The 22,622-nt window shown below is 37.2% G+C and overlaps 1 protein-coding gene, 1 long non-coding RNA gene and 1 pseudogene across 4 annotated transcripts in view; 2 read left to right on the forward strand and 1 right to left on the reverse strand.

Annotated features, from left to right (window-relative positions):
* Window positions 1-11,181, reverse strand: part of LOC147642778 (uncharacterized) — a 75,724-nt gene extending 64,543 nt beyond the window's left edge. The window contains exon 1 of the long non-coding RNA XR_015272970.1: window positions 11,148-11,181. This is a non-coding gene — a long non-coding RNA (uncharacterized LOC147642778). The remainder of the gene's footprint in view (window positions 1-11,147) is intronic.
* LOC110184744 (E3 ubiquitin-protein ligase ariadne-1 pseudogene) lies at window positions 3,249-5,122 on the forward strand (annotated as a pseudogene). Its single transcript, XR_015272969.1, has 2 exons — window positions 3,249-3,429; window positions 3,491-5,122. The product of XR_015272969.1 is annotated as an E3 ubiquitin-protein ligase ariadne-1 pseudogene (transcript).
* Window positions 5,336-7,393, forward strand: LOC110184739 (E3 ubiquitin-protein ligase ariadne-1). Of its 2 annotated transcripts, XM_020953368.2 has the most exons (3): window positions 5,336-5,422; window positions 5,557-5,622; window positions 5,698-7,393. In XM_020953368.2, exons 2-3 carry the CDS (start codon window positions 5,600-5,602, stop codon window positions 7,262-7,264), a joined length of 1,590 nt encoding a protein of 529 aa, XP_020809027.1. In that variant the 5' UTR covers window positions 5,336-5,422; window positions 5,557-5,599; the 3' UTR covers window positions 7,265-7,393. The 2 variants fall into 2 exon arrangements, with proteins under 2 accessions (XP_020809027.1, XP_020809026.1); XM_020953367.2 differs by lacking the exon at window positions 5,336-5,422 and having other exon boundaries at window positions 5,429-5,622.
* Window positions 11,182-22,622: the final 11,441 nt, after the last annotated feature.

Consider the following 22,622-nt stretch of genomic DNA (forward strand, 5'->3'; position numbering starts at 1 on the left):
ACTAAGAATATTAATCAAATGCTAAGATCTTTTTCCACATCAAAAGCCCCAAAGGAATAAAATTTAAAACTATTCAAAGTAGCTTGCAAACCATTTCAGTCTGCAATCGAATTTAAGGATCGATTTGGAAATCAAACAAAGCTTAAAATATTAGGTTACCTTGAATCGATATTAATTAATATTTTTATATGGCAGTTTTATGGGAAAAATCAACAATTAAAAAGTTCATAACTAAGTCAAAAATGGTTTAATTTTCATTCGGAAGGCTACCCTATGTTAGTTTTTAAAACAGTAACAAATCTGCATACTCTATTAAAAATGTAAAAAAATTAATTTTTTTTCTTAAAATTTTGGACAATATTAGCTGCTTAAAAATATTTAAACATTTTTTAATTTTTTTTTATCTTCCTGATATGGCTAGATTGATTGGCCTGTCGATACTGATCAAGAATATATATGAATTATAGGTTCGGATATGACTCCTTCGCAGCGTTTTAAGCTTCGGACTAAAATTATAATGCCTAGCGAGGGTATAATAATTAAATTACTAAAATAAATATATAACTTTAAAGAAAATACAAGTCTTACGAAAATCAATTCAATTCAAGTACCATAAGTCGTTGTAAATTAAATAATAAAATTAATTGAAACAATTTGTGATGTTACTTATCATTTTACACAAATATAGTAATAAAAGTTTTATAAACACCGATTTTTTCCCAGTGCAATCGCTTAAAGTAGGCGCTGCAAAAAAAAAATGCGAATTTAGCCTGGCCGGGACTTTGGCTTGGCCTATCAGCCATTTGGCATCATCATCATCATCATCGTCATCGTGGTCACGTCACAGGGCCATCGCTGCTGACCATCAAACGGGGCGAGCTGGCCATTTCTCTCTATCCTCTCTTAGCCTCGTCCTCGGCCTCGGCCTCGGCCACGGGTCTGTGCGATTGGCAATGATAAAGACTCGCAGTCGTCGTGGCCAACAAGTGGCGCATCTTTGGGCCAAATGCATTTGGCATTTCGCTTTGGCTGTGCCCAATTTGCATGGCCAGGAGAAATTCTTGCAATTTTCCACATATGACACACAGGCAACGCCCGTAAAGTCGCCGCCCGCCCCCTTTTGCAGCTTTCTTCCATTTGCGGCTGGTCAAATTATTTCCTTTTCCGCATTTTCCACCAAAGCATTCACGCGCACGAAAGGATTTCTTGTAATTTGGCTGACTTGAAAGGAGGCTGGCTGAAGAGAAGTGGGAAAATTTCACCAGAAAATGCTCCATTCTCCCACCCTGGGCAAGTGGATGAAAGGGATTTTGTGGCTGGTGATGTTTTGGCGACTTTGCATTTTTATTTGTAATGATTTTTTCGCTTCTGCTTTTGGCGGGTTCTTGTGTGGCTTTTGTTTTAAATATACAAAAAAAAAAAAGAAAACAACAAAAACGGAAATAAAAATCGGGGAGAAGGAACAAAAATGAAAGCAATCCAGAGGCAGCTTCAGGGCCATGATGTGAGTTACTTCTCTAAATTTACACATATATAAACACAAGAGCAGTCAGAAAATAGTTTTAATTCAATTTTTGTTGTGAGAATAAATATTTTCTATGATTAATCAAATGTTGTATAAATATAAAATCAAGAAGATTATGGCAAAAAGAACATCATCTATGAATAAATGCATTTTATATATTGAATAATATTATAAGAAAATGTTATATATTATTTATTTTGTTCAAATTATATTTTATATAATATCTAAAAGAAATTTAAAATAAAATGCATTTATTTCGAGTGTAACACACATGCCCAAGTGCATCCATGGCAGATTGAGTCCGTTTGTTCAATGAGTGCGCCGCCGAGATGGGCTTGGATTGGGCTGCTTCTCGGTTCCTGGACCAGGATCCTGCATCTGCATCTCTGCATTATGCACACTCATTACCCTTACTCCATTTCCATCGCCATTATCCTTGTGCGCTCGTTCACTTTCATTTCGCATATCGCCTGTGTTGTACGTACGTTTTATTTCTGGATTTTTATTTCTTTTTTATTTTTGTATTTTTTTTAAATAACGTGCCTTACCCTTGCCACTTGAGACATTGCTTTGTTCTGTTTTATTCCACGAAAGGGTTATGGAATACAAATGTACATATATGTACATGCATATGTTCATATGTATGAATGCAGGATACCCCAAAAAGCTTTTAGTGGGCATGTGAGAGCGTGTACAAATGCATTTCGATGGTTTTTCCACTAAAAAATGCACGAAGCAGCTTCCCACATAGCAACAAATATACTCAAAGCTTAGTAAAATATTTAAAAATACTATTCTTTTCAGTGGGTTTCTTTCTCATTTTAAGAAGAGTTATGTTGTGCCTAGTGAAAGCAGTTGAGATCGTTAACACTAGAGGTGGAGAGCTATCGATGACACTATCGACACTATCGATGGTTTGGCGCTATCGCACCGCCATCGATGGCAGCCCTGCACTATCGATAGTTTTGCACGCGGCTTATCACATCACAAAGAAAAAATAAAGTTGAAAGTGGAACGCCAAAATATAGTGAAAAGCTAAAGTATAGCTGAAAGTAAAAATCTCCTAATGCTCTTTTTAAAAAAGAATTAGTTTTGTACTTCTTTTCCGCTCGAATACACAGTTCGACGATGTACTTTTTATACAATCCCTAATCAAAAAAATAAATAAATAAATTAATTTTTTATTTTTAAAGAGTTAAAAATATAATAAAGTTTTGTTCAAATTTCATTTTATAGCTTTTTTTACATCTAAAAATTCAAAAGCATAACACTACCGATAGTACTATCGACACTATCGATGGTTTGAGAAAAATAATCGCTCACTATCGATGGCGACGACTATCGATAGTTCTCCACCTCTAGTTAACACATATTTTAAAACGTTCAAATACTCATAGGAGGTGTTTCCACTAGGCAAAATAAGCATTTCGCATATTTCTCAAAAGCAAATAGTTTGTTTTATTCGATATATTCGATTGGACAGACATACAAAAGGGTATTTAAAAAATAAATTCATCTTATCTTCCAATTTGTCTATAAGAATCATCATCATAATCTTAAAAACAATCCACCAATTCAAGTCTTATCAACTAGATTGGGACAATATTGACTTACATAATTATGTAAATACACTTATTTTGTCGAACATGAACTTTTACCATCTCTTGGATTCCAAATCACAACATTTCTATTCTTATACAGTGTTGTAAAATGCCTCAACATTTAGTAAACAGAAAAATCGATATATCGATACCTCTACGATACTCCCAATCCTATTCGCAAATATTTAGAATTGTAAAGTTCTCAATAAATTTGGTTAAAAATATTACCAGAGACTTTTGCAAAGTGTCCAAATAAAGTTAATTACAAGAAACGATTTGTGTTAAGGAGTTATCACTACGAATGTAAGCTATTTAATCATATGCATATATTTAGAGTTAATTTCTAAAGAAAATATTTTTGCAGTATGAGTTCCGAGAAAACCAAAGCCTCGCAAAACTCCATTAATAGTCAAATGGAAAATTGGGACGACGATGAGTACACCAACTTTGTTTCGCCAGAGAAACCTTCCCATCTTGTAGAGCCGGAAGGCTTTCTCTACAAGGTCCTCTCCGTGGGTCAGCTTGAGGTGCTTCAGAGGGATATTATTGAAAATGTGAAAAATGTCCTGAATCTATCGGAGCAGATCACCCGAACCATATTGAATCACTTCAAGTGGGACAAGGAGCGTCTCTTAGAGAATTACTTTGAGAGCAGTCCGCAAGAGTTCTTCCGGCTTACCCATGTCCTGAATCCCTTCGACCAGAAGATTCCAAAGCGTACGGAACCATCTAATCCATCCTTGGATAATACATCTTGCATAATATGCTACGGTTCCGGAAAAAAACTTATTGGTTTGGGTTGTGGTCACAACTCTTGCGCCGCCTGTTGGAAACAGTACTTGGCCAATAAGACTTACAGCGAGGGACAGGCCCAAACGATCAGATGTCCTGGCGTCGACTGTGGCATCCTTGTCGACTATGCTTCCTTCCTGATGCTCGCCGATGACCCGAAGGTCGTACAGCGTTACAAACAGATGATTACCAACTTCTTCGTGGAGTGCAACCCACTGATGCGCTGGTGTCCCGCTCCCAATTGCACCCATGCCATCGAGGCCAATTACATGGAGCCCAAGGCCGTGGAGTGCAAGTGTGGCCATCAGTTTTGCTTTGGCTGTGGTGAAAACTGGCACGAGCCCGCCAGCTGTGGTTACCTGAAGAAGTGGCTACATATTAGGGTCGAGGATTTGGAAACCTCCACATGGATCAATCAGAACACGAAGGCATGCCCCAACTGCCAGGTGGCTATTCAGAAGGACGGTGGTTGCGATCTCATGATCTGCCAGAATTTTTCCTGCTACTACGAATTCTGTTGGATGTGCTTGCAATCTTGGAAGGCCCATTCGAATTGCAAACTATTCGAGGAGAAGGAGGACAATCGGGCGCATGTGGCCCTGCAGGTATCTAGGGACTTGCGTGATCGATACTCCCACTATAAAGTTCGCTACATGAACCAAATGAAGAGCATGGAAATGGATCAGATGTTGTACCCCAATGTTCAGGCCAAAGTGGATAGCATCCAGATGGAGATTAGCTCGATTGAGCTAAAGTTTCTGCGCAACGGCATCGATGTCCTCAGCCAGTGTCGCTCCACCCTGATGTACAGCTACGTTTTTGCCTTCTACCTAAAGAAAAACAACCAGAAGATAATTTTCGAAGACAATCTGAAGGACTTGGAGATTGCCACAGAGAAAATATCCGATTTCTTGGGAAAGACGATCAGAGGTAACAATCTGTACGATATCAAGAAAAGAATCATCGAACTATCCCAATATTGCCAGCAGCGTCGAAATGTCCTTCTCAGTCACGTGCGTGAGGGCACCGAGGAGGAGTGGTGGGATTACATAAAAGAGACACCCCTGTAATCCTTTGCTCATAATCCTTTGCTCTTGTTCCAGACATAAATTTGTATGAGAATCTAAATATAAAATAGTTACTGCTTCTCTCTTTTGAAAATTTCGATTGTTCAACTGTTTAAAAACTTTGAATTTTTCTCTCCATACAAAGCAAATTACAGAAAGGAAATCCAAAACATTTTTCAGTAATAATTAAGATTTCAATTATGTTGTACCAGTAAAAATATTAGTTAAGTCTTCCGAAGAGATTATAATATTGAATATTGATAAGAACTATTTCCATTCATTACTGAAAACTGGATTATCGATAAAAAAAAAAAAAACAAAATAAAACTGTCAATTCTTGTGAAAAGTGTAAACGAAGCAGGCCTTGCATACAATGTCTTTAAAATGTGTCTATTTTTTAGTTTCAGTGAGTCGGGCAAACACTGTCAGAGCAATTGGTAATTATCTTCAATCGTCCAGTGTCAGTCTTCAGTAGAAATACGAAGAACACACAGCATCATCATCACATCGAACGTGTTTAATATTTCAATTTCCTTGTTGCTGCCATCGTTTTGTTGCCATTCCTTTCCAGAATAACCTCAAATCGAACGAACTAATTTGGCAGTCTCCAGCAAATGTGGAAGTCGCAGAAAGCTCAGTGATTATTGCCAGACACGGGGCTTCGTCCCGATATAAATTCAAAAAATAACAAATATCAATCTCCATCCTGTAGAATGAATTCCGAAGACGGATTCTCCGATGAGGATCATGGGGACTCGCATCGCTCCTTTACCAGCCACAGTCCTTCCTGTCTCAGTTGCAGCAACTGGGACAGTGACGAGGACACGTGCACGGAAATCGCATTGCCGGAGGGACCGAACCACAATGTAGCCCCAGATGACTTCGTCTACAAGGTCCTCTCCGTGGATGAGATAGTTCAACATCAGCGGAACATCATTGATGAGGTGAACAATGTTCTAAACCTGTCGCCGCAGGTCACCCGGACGATATTGAATCACTTCAAGTGGGACAAGGAGCGTCTCTTCGAGAACTACTTCGAGAGCAGTCCGCAGGAGTTCTTCCAGCGTGCCCATGTCCTGAATCCCTTCGAGCAGGTGAATGCTATTCCTCCGGAAGCCGTCAGTTCACCCTCTCCGCCCATTAGGAAGCAATGCGGCATATGCTTCTGTGCCTGCGATGAGCTCAAGGGTTTGGGATGTGGCCATAACTACTGCGCCGCCTGCTGGAAGCTGTACTTGGCCAACAAGACCTGTAGCGAGGGTCTGACTCACACAATCACATGTCCGGCCGCCAACTGTGACATCCTTGTCGACTATGCTTCCTTCCTGATGCTCGCCGATGACCCAGAGGTTGTGGAGCGTTACAAACAGCTGATTACCAACACCTTCGTGGAGTGCAACACGCTAATGCGCTGGTGTCCAGCTCCCAATTGCACCCATGCCATCGAGGCCAATTACATGGAGCCCAAGGCCGTGGAGTGCAAGTGTGGCCATCAGTTTTGCTTTGGCTGTGGTGAAAACTGGCACGAGCCCGCCAGCTGTGGTTACCTCAAGGAGTGGCTGAAGAAGTGCCTCGAGGACTCGGAGACCTCCAATTGGATTGCCCAGAATACGAAGGAGTGCCCCAAGTGCCAGGTGACCATTGAGAAGGACGGTGGCTGCAATCACATGGTTTGCAAGAATCCCTCCTGCCGCTACGACTTCTGCTGGGTCTGCCTGGGCTCCTGGGAGCCGCACGGTTCGTCCTGGTACAGCTGCAACCGCTACGACGAGGAGGAGTCCAAGCAGGCGCGCCTGGCCCAGCAGAGATTCCGCTCCTCGATGGCCCGCTACCTGCACTATTACAATCGTTACATGAACCACATGCAGAGCATGCGTATGGAGCACAAGCTGTACGCCAATGTTCAGGCCAAAATGGATGACATGCAGGCGGAGATTAGCTGGATCGAGGTCCAGTTCCTGCGTGATGCCGTCGATGCCCTGTGCGAGTGTCGCTCCACCTTGATGTACAGCTACGTCTTTGCCTTCTATCTGAAGAACAACAATCAGAAGGTGATTTTCGAATACAACCAAAGGGACTTGGAGATGGCCACAGAGAAGATATCGGAGTGCTTGGAGCGGGAGATCACGGCGAAGAATCTGTATGACATTAAGCAGAAGGTTTTAGATCTCTCGCATTACTGCCAGAAGCGTCGCGATGTCCTGCTCAGCCATGTGCGCGAGGGCAACGAGAAGGACTGGTGGGAGTACATCGAGGAGGCAGCCATGCAGTCCCATTGATTCCATCAAATACATACACTGCAGTACACACAACCCACACCAGAACATTTCACTGAAGACTTGCAACTTTCTTTCGGATCCCCAAATTACACAGTTAAACACAACAATAAAAATAAACAATAATCCACATTTATAATTTAACTTATTTAGAATTAGCTTGTAACTTGTAGTGTACAGATTCTCCGCTCCCCTAATATGCGCCTAGCTTTTTTATAATTATAACATAAATCAATCCAAATTTCTTGTTATACTTTTCAGCGCAGCGAAGCGATTAATGTCGACAATGGACCAGAGATATGGCATGGCAAAAGGAAAATCATAAATAAGCCATATATTGCCATGGCCAATAACGGAATGGAACGGAATGAACACCCGACCCCACCACACTCTGGACTGTATACGAAAAAAAAAAAATATATTTCCTTATCGCGATGCTTCCCCAAGAGAAACGCCGCCAGGTGCAAAACGAAACGTATGGATTGTGGATAGAGCATACAGTTGGGTTTACACCAAGAAAAATTGTCTTAAATAGGTAATTGATGGGATGTTAATTAAGTGCACATATTGTAAAACATATATATATATGTTTTCAAATAATTCATAAAAATATTTTTAAATTGCATTTGACTTTAAAGAGGTGTACGTATTAAAATATATTATCATATTTTGTCATGCTTTGACTAAAACTTTATTTTAAAATAGTGAATGGTCACACTTTGTTGCAGTTATGACACTACGATAGAATATGGTCATACTTTGCTGCAATTATGACACTACGATATGATATTACCTACGAAAGTGGTTAAAAAAAATCGTATCATACTATATTGAAATAAAATCCTGGTTAATTGTTAGAAAAATATTAATAAAAATAAATCATTACTGAAAAATAGATATATATAATTTCTTTGTGTGTATTTAGGAAAAAACTGGAAAAGCCTTGGCCAATAGATTTACGACAAACGGCAGCCGAGTCGTGCCTGCCGCCTTGGCTTAGAGTGTGAATTTTCGCACCCGTGATGAAGTTTCCAATTAAATTTTATTGGATTTCAAATTGAGGCTGAGGCTCAAGACTTGCGCGACTTGCCTGATCCGAGATGCCTTTTTCCGCCGGCTGGTTGGTTGGGCCTGGACTGGACTGGCAAATATTTGCGCACACCATTGTTGTGGCAAGTGTTGAAAGTGGGCGGTGCAGAGTCTTTACAAACCTCCAAAGCCCCCTTACTCCCCCCTTAAATTTAACAAAAACGAATAATCGTCTCCCTCGCAGAGTGATTTCTTATGGCAGTTCAATTGCGGGGTCATCAACGTGTCAGTATTCGAATTGCACCATTGGCAGATGCCTTGGCATCGCAACCCGGAGTTGACTAATTTATGAAGGCATTGTGGGAACGCCTTAAGAATTCGGCATTTTATAGAGAAAAAAGAAAATCTGGGAAATTTTATGGTAAGCAATTGGCAGTCAATATTCCTGCGACTGAAGTGAAAGTTTTTGCTTAGTTAAAATAATTGGCTAGATTTTTCTTGAATTTGTTTAATGCTCTCGAATTTTCTAAGCTTTAAAGAAATATTACTTTACCTTTAGAAATCTATTTAAAACCGTCTCTATTAATATCCTTAAATTTATCTGAACATCTTCCTTCTGGCCAACTTTAAGCTGTTCCCTGTAAAATCTCTGTTTACCTACAATATCGGCTTGGCCATAAGGCCAGCCAAGTGCCAGTCAACAGTTGGCCCTTGGACTTGGGGGGACTCGGCTCGGCTCATTCAACAAGTCAACAAACAAAACACACAGCGCAGCAGGAGAAAATGGAGAAGAGCAAAAAAAAAAAAAATCCTGATGACTCCCGGCCGAACGGGAAGGACCTTCCGCCTTCGGTCCTTTCGCTGGAGACCTGCTCCTTGGTCAAGTTGCGCTCAAGTGCGTTCGTATTAATTTTATTTATTGGCCACAAAATCCCAACCGCAGACCCGCATCCTCCGCATCCTCCTTCGGTCTCCGTTCGTGTCCTGCTCCGTGGCTTATTGAATTTTTATCTACAGTTTGCCTTTGTGCTTATGGCATCTCACTGCTGAATCTTGAATCTCGGGCCGTGGCGTTAGCTATTTTTATTATGGTAAATTCCTCTTCACAATTTTTTCTTTCCCGTTCAATTTTTATTTTTTCTTCACTTCGGCTTCGGCAGGCACTTGATGTCCTTACATCTGCTTTACAACTTGCTCGCGTACTTTCAATTACGCGCCCTCGTCCTGTTATTGTCCTTGGCCTCCGTCGAAGGTCGGTTAATAGACAGTGGCTTGGCCGAGACAATGGCCAGAAAGTGTTGTAAGCCCTGGATGAGGCCAAGCGAGATTAGCGGAAACTGTGTCAATGGCAGGGATAAGTCAATCAACTGGACGAGAAAGTGAATCAATGGAAAGCTCTATTTGTCTTTGGGAAAGCGATTTCCATTTGAATATTGGCGTAGAGAATTTTATAATTCATTTGATATATAATTTGATTTATAAATCTCTTTTGAAATATTTAAATATCCTATTCCGTTTCTGGAGGTTTTTATTTATTTATATTCTCCCTAAAAATGTATGCCTTAAACAACTTTTTTATAATCCAATTACTATTTCTATCTAATTACTCTTTTCAGGCTTTATTTTATTATTAAATCATGGCATTAGAAAGATGTCTTGCGTGGTGAAAGACAGGTTATGTAATTCACCGATCTAGCCAATTTGTTTTTGCACTTTCTAATGGCTTCCTTTTTATTTCCTATCTGTGGCACATTAGTTGAGCCATTGAGCAACAATGTTTTTTGTTGGATCTTTTTTTGCCGGTCAGGCCATGGCTGCCATATACAATCTACGGCAGACAGGCAGAGAAATAATTGTGCACTTCCTAATATATACTTTTTTTATTTAAATAAAAAAAATTCCCAGAATTTTCTAAATTATAAATTTTTTATATACATTTTGACATCTATCTTATAAGGACTTTGTGGCTAAAGAATTTCATTTTTAAGGTTGAAAAGGTATAATTTAGTGTGCCCAGATCGAATTGAGACAAGTTTTAAATGAGACCGTATTTTAGAATGACCATATTTTTTTTTATTTTAGTATTTTTGTATGTAGATCTATTTATTTGTTAAAATATACCTTATTTTTTCTCTCCCTATGCATCTATAGCTATGCCTGCATCTAAATCGGAGGCTAGGAGGCTACCTCAACTCCTTGGCCTGCTATTCGTCGTACTCCTTGGCACTATCACTTCATCAGCGACGTGAATTTATGAGGCACTTTGCGCAGTCGCCGAGCATCGTTGGCCATAATTTGCCGGCTGCGACTTGGACGCAGTTCCTCCACGCTCGTCTATTGGCGAGTGCACAAATTGCGTTGATATGCTGACAGCCGGCGCACAGCGGGTACACAGTGAGAAAAGCCCCACCACACCTCACCGTCCCCTCTGGCCACCTTCTAATGCGCAGACTCATTTGCCTATCGCCTGGCAAAGTGCATTGAAAAAGCACCGACTTCACTGCCACTAAATTGAGGCACGCGCGCAGGCGTTAAACAGTAAACAAATAAACACAGAAGCCACACAAATAAGAAAAAATAAGAAAAAAACAAAAGCAAATAAAATAAAAAAAAGAGAGAAGAATTCAATTGAATTTAATTGGCCAACTGAGAAAAGGGGCACAGACGGCGCTCTTTTGGACACTAACTAGCTGTCACATTTCTGTGATGCGCGTGAATTGGAACTCAGATGCGTAAATGAGCGGCAAAGAAATTCATTTGAGGATAAACAGAACAAGAAATGCTCTTAAAGAAGTATTTTACAATAAGACGTATATATAAAAAAGGCTTTAAAAATATGAAAAATATTCAAACTCACCAAAAGATAGGCTTTATATATGATTAAAATATCCTGGAAAGAAGAAAATAGAAATGAATAATAAATAGAAGTCAAATAATCTCTATCTAAGCTTATTTTATAATATTTCTCTCAAAGTTCAAAAACACATTTCTCCAAGTACCCTCTATACCCATTAATATAGAGTATCCCTTAGCTTAACTCATCGTACAAATTAAACGCATTCCTCTTGTTTTCAGCTGCTCTGGCTTCTGGTTTTTGCTTATCACTTGCATCATCATCATCATTCCTTGCCAGAAGCAACATTGGATATTTCTCTGTTGGTTTAACGCGAAAAAGGTCGTGCCAATTTAATTAAGCGACATTTTATTTAATTATTTCATATATATATATATATATAAATATATGTATTGATTGCCAAATGTGTAAAGCTTTTAATTGCAAAAAATGACCACAATTCCCCAACAGAATCGACGCCCCAAAAAAGTACTTCATGCGAACAATTCTTCTTCCCTTCAATAAATGCATGGCGGGGCATCAATAATTTCAATAATTTCATATTGGAGAAGCTATGGACGGGCAATGAAATTGATTTGGCTGGACAGCAGATGCATTTAATGCATTTATATTGCATTTCATTATGCTTATTTCATTTCGTAATGATTGAATTGCAACGGCTTGAATGATGACTGCCAATAACGATGGACAATTGGACAAATCAAACAGAGATATGTGGGGCTTTTTGGTTATGGAATTGACGGTTTTACACAGAAGGAAAATTATTGAGCTAACTTCTGTGATTTTCAGTAAATAAATATTGGTAAATTATGTATGAAAATCGGTTTAGAAATGAGTAATAAATAATGAATGGAAGAATTTATTACTCGATTGCCTCAAAATATATAGATTTCAATATTGTTACTGTTCATTTTATTTATTTATTATTTATTTTATTAATCATAATAAATACTTTCTTTGTGCTTTTTGTTAATAATAATAATATTACTTTACATAAACCTATCGAAATATGTTTAATTTAAACTATATAAGGTAAATAACCCATTTATATAAATTATAAGAAGATTATTATGGCATAAAAACATAATATTTATTATGTTTGTATGCAGTAAAAACTATATTTTTAATTTATAACATTTAGCCTATACTCTTAATATTTATTATTTATATTTTTTTTCTCGATGTGCCTTTGGGGCGAAGCGAATCAATTATGCGGCATATTTGTGCTGTTATAAATATTTACGCAGAAATTAATTATTTTATATTAAAATGACCGCAAAACATTTTACACTCGAGTGGGAAAGAACCGGGGATATCCACTCGGGATATGGGATTTATCCTCGTTTGAAAACCCCCAGTGTCCTGCGGTCAGTCAGTATGTATGTATATATAACATATATATATTTTTTGTGTTGTTATTGTGGTTGTGGCCTGGCTGGTGGAGTGGATTGGTTGACTGAATGACTGTTTGACTGGCGATGGCCTGGATGTGTGCACAGTGATTGACACGGTAAATGATATTCGCATTATGCACAGGATATGCTGCTGCTGTCCCGTTTGGTTAAACAGGAAACGGAAATGGCAACAAGCATTGTGCGACGCTCCATTGGGAGCCATCTGCATCTGCATATTGCATACATATTTGCTGTTTATTCAGCCACTGAGATTGCCATAAATTTCATTGTTGTTTTCTGTTTCTGTTTCTGTTGCGTTGTTTTTGTATTTGTTTGCACCAAAATGGCAGATTTAAAGGTTCTGATGGGGCCGATAAATGCTTTAAAATGTATAGCTTTTTTCCCTTACGGCTTGATTTCTGCAATTGCATTCGTGTTCATATATATTTAATGGCCATATTTGCTGTTTCAGCAGTCAGAGATCCATCATCATCATCATCTCGTCAACAGCAGCAGCAGGAGAGCATAGCCCCTGCCTCTGGGCCAGCTCCTGTTCCTCATCAGGCCCATTCAGAATGTAGCTATACTCTCAAGCTCCTGCCAGGATAAAGGCAACAGCAAACGGCAATGGCACATAGCAGTGGCAGGAGCTGAAGAAATGCTCTTTAAGGATCCACTTGTGTGCCTGGGCTCTCAAGTGTCCTTTGCATGTTAGCGAAACCACTCGAAAATATGACGCGTTTGCTGAAGTATGCAAAAATTGCACATGGAACACGGAACACAGGACGTTACAAAAAAAATATATACAACAAAAAAACCGAAGGAAACCCAAGCTCAACAATATCGCGGAACAATTCAATGTTTTTGCTGCTTTAAGCGATGTATTTTTTTAATAGATTTTTCGATTTTTGGAAAACAGTAAAAAAAATCAAGTCAATCGAGAGCTATCAGGAAAGCTAATGTGAATTAGAAGGCAGGCTTTTAAGAGATTCCTATGAATATTAAAGAAAACTCAAGACTATAATATAATATTTTTTTAAAAAATACTACAATTATTTTCTAGATATATTTGATATTTTCGTTTTAATAATTTTTTCAATATCCCCTATTGTATGAGACTTTCATTCCGTTTCAATACACATTCCTAATATATTATAGAATTAATCAAAACTAATCACACTATGATTCATATGATTCATAAATATTACTGCTCTAATTTTAACAATTTTTAACCAAAATTTTTTCGTAAAAAATGTGTATATATCTTTAATGGAACGTTACCAATCCTAACTGCCCACAATCCTTGGGCACAAAATCCGATCAATCAATGCACAGCAGCCGCCGAACTTTGGCGTTGGCGGCGAACATGAAATATCGCACAGAGAGCCAAACCCTTTTCATGAGCCCCCAAAAACGTTCGATTTTCCATTTTTCTAGCTTTTCCCTTCCCAGTTTCAGTTGTGGATTTCACTGAGCACTGAGCGAACGTGAGCGTAACCAAATTTTCGCCACAGGGCTTGGCCAGACAACAAAACGAACTTCAGTTCGCCAACCGAATCAATTCAATTGCCAAATTATGCCAAACCTAGGAGGAAATCTAAATGGAAATAGAAACACAGAAATAGAAATAACCATGGCCAATATTCGTTGCTGTTCCAATATTTGTGGCCGCAATTGTTTTGCATGACTCGACGGCGGCTTAAAAATGGTAAAAAACTGAGCTGAGAGACTGAGCGACTGCATTTGCTAATCGATCATCGGGCCATGTTTTCTTATTTCCTTTTTTTTCGGCTGCATTTTGGCTGTGAACGAGCTTTGGTGTTGCTTTTTTTAAAGGGTATCATATTACTTTTTTTTAAGTTTGTCACACTTTTTAAACTATTTTCAATAACTATTTAATTGATAACTGGTGTTAACTAATTTATTTATATTTTTATATATATTTTATTTCAGAATTTGATGGTACTACAATAAAGATTGATGAAGTCTTTATTTTATGGGTGCATTTTTTTAGTGTGACCATTTTTTTCCAGAATATAAAGAACCTTTCTATATAAAAATATATTAATACAAGTATTCAAACGGATTCTTTACATCTTTTAGTTTATTCTGATTTGATTATATAACAAAAATTTAAAAGATCGTTTTGAATTTTCTTTCCAGCTTTTAGGGTATTCAAAATTCTTTCATATAAGTTCAGCTTCCTATTTTTGGTTACCTTTTTTTTGTGTTTGTGACGGGAGGTTTTGTCATTTGGCTTCGGTTCGTTTGTTGGCCTGCTGTCATTTTTAACTGTCTATCTCGGTGTCTCTGTGAGCCATTGGTAAGACTTTTTGGGCCTTTGCCTGGCCTGCAACTATTTTCCGTGCCACATTTTACCGTAATTATGCCGAAAAAGTAACACGAGCAACGACGCGACGCGCCGCGGCATTTGATTAATTGTCGAATCGTGCACACCACTGGGGCTATTTGTTATCTCAAGGCGTTGAAATTATAAATTGTTTTGAGCGCTAGCCCCACGCGAGTCGAAAATATATAAAAAGAAATACAAAAAAAGGCAAGAGGATACCCAGACATCGCCTGCTGATCGTCGTTTAAGTTGTGCCGAAAGTGTGAAAGGGTTCAGCAAAGGGTTCACACGAAATATCACCAAAAGTTTCAGGCATTAAATACAAATGAAAGTTAAGGAAAGATAATGTTAAAAGAAAAAAGGTTTTAACATTAAATTATTTAAAAATATTTATAAAATAATAAAGAATCGTATACTTATAAAGATTTTTCTTCATTAAGGTTAAGTATCGTATAAGAACGTTACATATCTTTAAATTATATGATCTTTGATAAAATCCCAACATATTCCCATATATTTCAATGGGTATGTTTTCAAAGCTTTATAGTGAATGACTTTCAATCATGTTAATTTCGATAATACAAATTGTTCCCCAAGGTACCAGGATTCCCTGACTTGTCAACCTTTGATTCACAGTCATCATCTTCTACTACCCCTTGTCATTTAGCAATTCCTTAAAGTTCCCACCAATCTGGCAAAGTTCTCTTGTTCAAACCCAACTCCCATCCGAATCCATCCCCTTGGCAAGGACACCCCGTCTCAAACCATTTCCCACTGAGTGCGCGCTGAAGTGCATAAATGTCGAGAGTATCCCGAGGAGAGAGCGTGGAATTTGCATAGCTCACATGGACCAGGGACCTGTCGCGACAACGACGATGACGACTAGCTGGGGAAGCACGTGACATTGTGTGACATCATTGAGCTGGAAAACTCCGAAAAAGAAAAACCAAAAATCCCAACGACAACGACAACTTTCGCTTTATGGAGTTATGGAGAAAGACAAAGGCCAAAACGCCTTTCAGATTCTTCAGGAGAGTTACACCAGGGAAAACAAAAATCATCCACAAAAAGGAAGATCTGATCTTATGGAAGGGTATTTAATTATTTAGTGAAAGGGAATGATTCAAGGAAGATTTATAATGATATCTATTTTATGCAAATAAATTCAATAATTATCTTTAAAAGAAATATTCAAAGAACTGAAACTGATCTTTGAGGTATTACAAATGAATTTCAACACATGTATTTCTCAATATTGATTCTTTTCTTGTTGTAAGTTTAGGTATTTTTCTTAATTTTTTTTTTTAGAATATTCTATGCTTCCTTTTTTTTTTTCGTCACTTGCAAGTGCACACTTGAGACAGCAAGCTGACGATGACGATGATGGCCATGATGACGATGATGACGGGTGAGGAAAAAGGAAAGCCCCTTTGGGTGGGGCCTGGTGCAGGTGCTGAGAGATGCATTCAGCACGTAGAGCATAGATCAACGCGTTTGCATATAGGAAACATACAAAAACCATCAGAGGGAGGAGGGAAGGTGAATGAGGGGTGCTGTTGAGGTGCCGACTGCAATCACGTTAATTAAAAAGGTGCAAATTGTGAAAGGCGCTCGGCTCTTGGCGCTCGGGGAATCCGTAGTCGAATGCCAAATGTGCTGACAGCTGTTAATGAACGAGCTAAGTGCTATGGGGAATGCTCCAGCACAACACTTGTTTGCCAGTCACGTGCTCCACTTGGTAATTAAACGTATCATAATTTCTTATGGCAAACAATCTGCATCTCTGCATTTCTCCTCACTTATTATTATTTTTTTTTTTGCTAAATTCGTATGTGCATCCACCAAGGACTAGCACTTTTTCAGTATTCCTCCCCAAAGGCTCTTGCATTTTTACATGCATTTTAATATTAACGCCGACGCGGCGCAGACAGAAAGGATTTTTTTCGTTTGTTTTTTTTTTGTTGCGCCTCCGAAAAAGGATGCGGCGACAACATTTGCTTTTGGCCATGGCTCAGTTTGGTCTGCAATTGCTAAATGCGACTGTCTGGGCCTTCGGGGGGTGTGATGCTTACTGGTTAGTACATTAAATGAAGTCTCAGTCCAACAGAGTCCTACAACGCAAAGGGAAAACACGAGGAAAAATAATTTTCCCACTTGGTAGAAATTTTATTTATAATTTTAAGCTTCAGAAAACTAACTTTAAAATTGTAAAATAAAAATGCATTGCTATAAAATAACATGTTTTAAGTCTTGTTTCTTTATAAATTGTGCATCAAGTTTCATTAAGAATCCAGCTCACATTGCTTTCCTCTTATTTATTTATTTTCTGTTTTATTATACCCTTCAAGGGTATTATAACTATAATCAGAAGCATGTTTCGCTATGAAGAAGTCATATCCGACCCTATATCTCATATATATCCTTGATCAGCATGAACAGCCTAGTCAATCTAGCCACCACAGGCAAAGAAACAAATTTTCGAAATTTTTTTGTTTCAATATTTTGTAAAAAAAATTTACATTGTTTAAAAAAAAAAATTGCATGAATTTTAATTTTTTTTAAATTTAAATTTAATGTAAGCATTTTTATTAATCTAATAAAAACTAACTCAGGAAAGCTTTCCGAATTAAAATTAATGCGTTTTTGGCAAAGTTATGAATTTTTTTAGCCTTTGATTTGTCAAAAATATTGCCATACAAATCGATAAATATCGATTCATATATTATAATTTTAAATAATGAATTACTAATTATTATTTCAAGGTATATATCGGCTTCACGGAGTTGGTTTAATTTCTTATTTTTTTTCAGTTATTCCTCGTTTGTTTTGCAATAAGAAAATATGAAATTTCATTTTGTTGACTGCCGCCGTCGCGTTTTTCTGGCAACAACAATGGCGTCAAAGCCGCGGCAAATATGCAAAAAAAAAGAACTTATAACAAGAACACAGCTGGGAATTTAAATGTTCAACCTCCCACCGCCCATATGGGACAGCAGCTGTGTTGGCCAGAGCCATTATGGCCATAATATGAATGCAAAGTGCATTAAAATGTAGTAAACACAAATTATGATATTAAATTTGTAGTCAAGTGTAGGATGCATGACGAGAAAGCCAGATGCCTTCACGAAATGGAAACTAATAGTAAAAAGAAATTAAGGACCAATAAAATAGGATAGAAAATAGTTCCAATACTCGTAAAGATCAGTTTAAGCCATTAAAATTATCAATTACTTTTTTGGATCTCTTGCATGGTTTTTGAGGATTTTTATTGCAGAGTTCAAAATTTATTGATCGTTAAATATAAGGAAAATCTGTTAAGGGGGAAATTTAGTAAAGGGAAAGCAAAAGAAAAGGATCGTTAAATGATAACGGTAGTGCACATTTTTAGTTAATTGAAAAGTATCCTAAAGCATATTGCAAAATGTTGATCGTGATAAAATACATTATTCTGAATGGGGTTTAATTTAAAGCTCATATAACCTCCATGTTTATAAAACAATTGTATCAAAACTGATATAAAATAAATACAAGACGTGGTGTTAAAACCATAATCACTTGACATTAACTTACAACACCTTAGTACACTATAAGTACCTGGTATAATTAACCAATATCTGATATCAGACTAAGACAATTAATCTAAATCAATAGACTATACCCAAGGCTATGCAAATTTAGCAATAGTTCAAAAGCAATTTGCAGCGCATGAGATTGGTTTCAGTTTACGATCTCTGATTTTAATTTAATTGCAATTCTTTGCAATTTCAGTTCCCTGCTGTGATTATTTTCATTTATCGAACCATTAATATCAAATCATATATGTTACGTACATGGGAATTCTCGAATCTTTTGACAGTTTTCGCAACAATAAAATAATAAACTAACCAAAGTGGTGGGGAATCAAATAACGTTTGCCGATTTGTAATTAACATTTCATAAATTTGCCATCACGATAAGGGACATTTTTCCATTAAGAATCAATTAAAATGCAAAGAAAAAATAAAAAACCCAAAGACTTTAGTGCCGAGATGAAGTTATCTCGATTGAACCACTTCTCACACGAGATATAGATAAAGTCGCTCTGGCACTCTTCATGAAGTGTGTGTGTTTTTATTTTTATTGAAAAAGCATAATTTACATGAAAATGCCAATAAATTGTCAGTGGATTATGCGGCCAGCTCCATTAAAAAAATAAATACAAATAAATATCTATATGTTTGTGCAAATATAATATAGATATAGTGTAAGCTGGGTGATTTAATCGCTGCCAGAGCTTGGCTAATGAATTGAATTGAATTTGTTCGAAAGAAACAAAAATAAATAATAAAAAACCAAAAAGAAACCCAAGTGGGCAGCCACCAAGTGGGTCGACTCTCCGTAGGCTTTTGCGCTTTTTTGATCTACTCTAGATTGGCGGGGCACTAGCGCCTGAGAAATAATAATAATAAAAATTATGCACTTGCCACTGCGCAAATAATTTGCATAGACATACGACTCTATTTCGTATATCTATCCCAGTGTCCGTTTAATCGCCATCTATGTGGGTTATACTCATGGCATCTGGCAAAGGCAATGCAATGGCAATCGAGCGTGCCAAATGGAATTTTTTCTCGTAAGTAATTGAAAAATTTGTTCAATTTAAGTGCAGTTTTTGGTGGCGCCATCTGGCTGGCATGTGGTGGCACTCGATAAGGATATATCTAAGGATTTGAAGGTTTATGTCTGAGCTAGCTGCAAGGACAACAGTTGTACAGTTATACAAGTGTGGTTGTGAAATAAATAGAAAAAGGATATTTACTGCTAAAAGCTTTTCATAAATCGAAAAAGTAAGTAAGTAAGTATCATTATATGTTTTTTAAATTCCTTTAAAATACTTTTAGACGTGTAAATATATTAAAAAATAATACTACTTTAATATTTAAATATATGAAAAGGTATATAACATTTCTTTAAGCCTAACTGGCTTTAACTAATTTAAAATATTACAAAACAAATCATTAAAATTTTAAGTTCTCAAAAATCTCCTCCTTTCACTAATGTTATTAAAAACTTAAGCTACAAAATTCCACTAAGGAATTTCCCTTTAAAATCATGCCCGAACTACTCTCATGTGGGGAGACTTTACAACATACTTGGGGGGATTTGCTTTCCGTTAATCCCGCACTTAACTTGAAGCCTGGGAAAATGTTCGGAATTTGCCCAGACTAAGAACTTCCATTGATTTATTAGCATAGAAACCGAGAGGCTTTAAAAGAATAATGGACACGAAAGAGAAGCATTTTAATGTAATATGTTGTAAAATCCCTCGATGGCCCCATGCTGGTGTCCCAAAAAAAAAAAAAAATGCATTAGGGGAACCCACGAGAAAAGCGGCAGTGATGCTGCCGAAAAAAGAAAATAAACAAAACGAAGCAACGCCCGCATTCCAAGGAAAGCGCCAGCAGCAGCTGCAGGGAAATCTACCAACTAGCAATACCTATTCCAGAAAATGCAGTGAAAAAATTATATAGAAAATTAAGGAAGAAATAAAAAGAGATCTGAAGAGATTACATAGAACAAGTGTTATTTGCAGAAATATAAGTATTATTCTAATAAATAAATGTATTGTAAGCTCAAAAATGTTGTGAAATTGATGTTATTATTATAATATTTATATAGTTTTTAAACTTATAAATTTAATGATTTAAAAAACCAAAATATATAAAGAAAAAAACTATTTTTCTATTTCCTTTAGATAATCGCATAAATTAACCTTAAATTAATTAAAGATATATGCAAAAGCATAACGATTTTTCCCTCTGTGCAGCCTCAGTCCCCAACTAGCAGCCTGCAGTCACACACAAGTCAAAGAAATTTGCTGTTAATTCACGTATTAACCTTTTGACATTTGCCGGCAACGCCACAGATGCCAATACAGGAAAAAAGAATTACAGAAAAAAAAACTAGAAACAAGTCGACAAAATTCCAATATAGCCGGGGTAAAGGGGAGCAGGGCTCTTGGGCACATCTGCCATGGAAAACTGTGTCATTGTGCCACAGCAAAAACAGGGGAAACTTTTGCCGGGGCGTCGGCGGTTCTCTCCACTCCACTCCACTCCACAGTTGGGTGTGCGATAGTGGTCCCTGTGTGTGTGCTTGGAGTGTGTGTGTGCTTAGAATGTGTGTGTGCTTGGAGTGTGTGTGCCTGAAGATGTTGGCATGTGGGAGGGCACAAGCTGCGATCGGCGGTCGGTTCGATGCCACGCCAAATGGAGAGTTGGAGAAACTAAAGGAACTTAGGGAATCGAAGATGTAAATACCCTTTATCATTGAAATATTTACATATATAAAATTATGTAAATTAATTTATATATAAGACTTTGAGAGAAATTTTATAAGAATCCTAATTAGCAAAATCTAGGTAGCTTTGCTTTATTATTATTAACTATATTTATTTGCTATTCTGCTACGAATTATATTTTCAAGTACTACAAAGTTTGCTAAGATGTTGACTTAATTTCAAAATATAGTCTAAATAAATATTTTCCAAAACATTTTTCTAGTAAAAAGTATAGTAGAGGTATATTTTCATAAATTTCACCAAGTTTTTAAAGAAATATAATATTCAAACAATTTTTTTATTTAAGATTAACAATATTTTCAGAGATATTTCAATGAATTCCCAACTTTATCCTGTATAATAACACATATCGAAACATCCTATCCGCTATATATTCCAGGGTATCACAACTCGTGTCTATGAAGTACGTGTGCGGCTCTCAATGACTTTCAATTAAATCAATATTCATCGTTTTGGCTGAGGCAGCCGCTTCGGGCTAAATGGCAATGGGGCGACCAAGGCAGCAGTGACTCTTAACTCCGCTCCTTGATTAGACGCGACAACAACAACATCAACAACAACAACACTAACAACAACATGACCAGCAACATCCACTAACAACAACTACAACAACAACCGGCAGCAGCATGGGAAAATGTGCAATTTTCGGCCAAAAATAAATAAGCCAGACTGGAGAATTGGAGGATGGCGGAGACCCGACCTGGACCGTCCCTCGTCTCACATTCATTGCGCAAAGGAAAAAAAATTGAAGCCCATGTCTGACTGATTTTACACAGAAAAAAAATTATGACAATAATATATTTCATTTACTTAATTTAAAATTTTATGAATTTTTTAATAAGAAATAATAGAAGAAATAGAATAAAATGATATTTCCTATGGTATTTCGGAATAATAAATATTTATTGGCAAAAATAATATATTATATATATATTTTATTAAAAGTAGAGAGACAATGTTCATTAGTTATTATTATCTATTAAAAACCTAAATGAAATCTTATATTTTCCAATTACTGTTAACATAATATACTTTTAAATTTATTGAAACTACCTGAAATTCATGTCATTTTGCTAATGATCTAATAGACCATAAAATATACTTTGAGACACTTATTTTTTCCCCCTGTGTAACCGGCAATCAAAGATACACCGTGGAGAGCAGAAAAATAAACATTTGAACTACTAGCCCAGGCCTTTCACAAAAAAAGAAAAAGAAAAAGGAGGCGGGCGCCAAATCGCGCGCAAATAATTAATGTTTGGCAATAATCGAAGACACCTTCGGAGGCAGTGGCAGCTTTGGCCGGTTGCCAGTTGCCAGTTGCAGGTTGCACGTTGCAGCCAGTGAGTTGCAGGTTGTCCAGTGGATTTTCTTGGCACGACAAGTGCAGCCAA

This window comes from Drosophila serrata, unplaced genomic scaffold, assembly GCF_035046125.1.
Source record: "Drosophila serrata isolate PLE 108 unplaced genomic scaffold, ASM3504612v1 contig_359, whole genome shotgun sequence".
In the NCBI taxonomy this organism is placed as follows: Eukaryota; Metazoa; Arthropoda; class Insecta; order Diptera; family Drosophilidae; genus Drosophila; species Drosophila serrata.

What these genes read in the sequence shown, in the direction of transcription:
- LOC110184739 (XM_020953368.2), top strand. Translation starts at nt 5,600, where the DNA reads ATGTGGAAGTCGCAGAAAGCTCA. An exon ending in TGGAAGTCGCAGAAAGCTCA is followed by an intron (nt 5,623 to 5,697) that starts GTGATTATTGCC and finishes TCCATCCTGTAG; the next exon opens with AATGAATTCCGAAGACGGAT.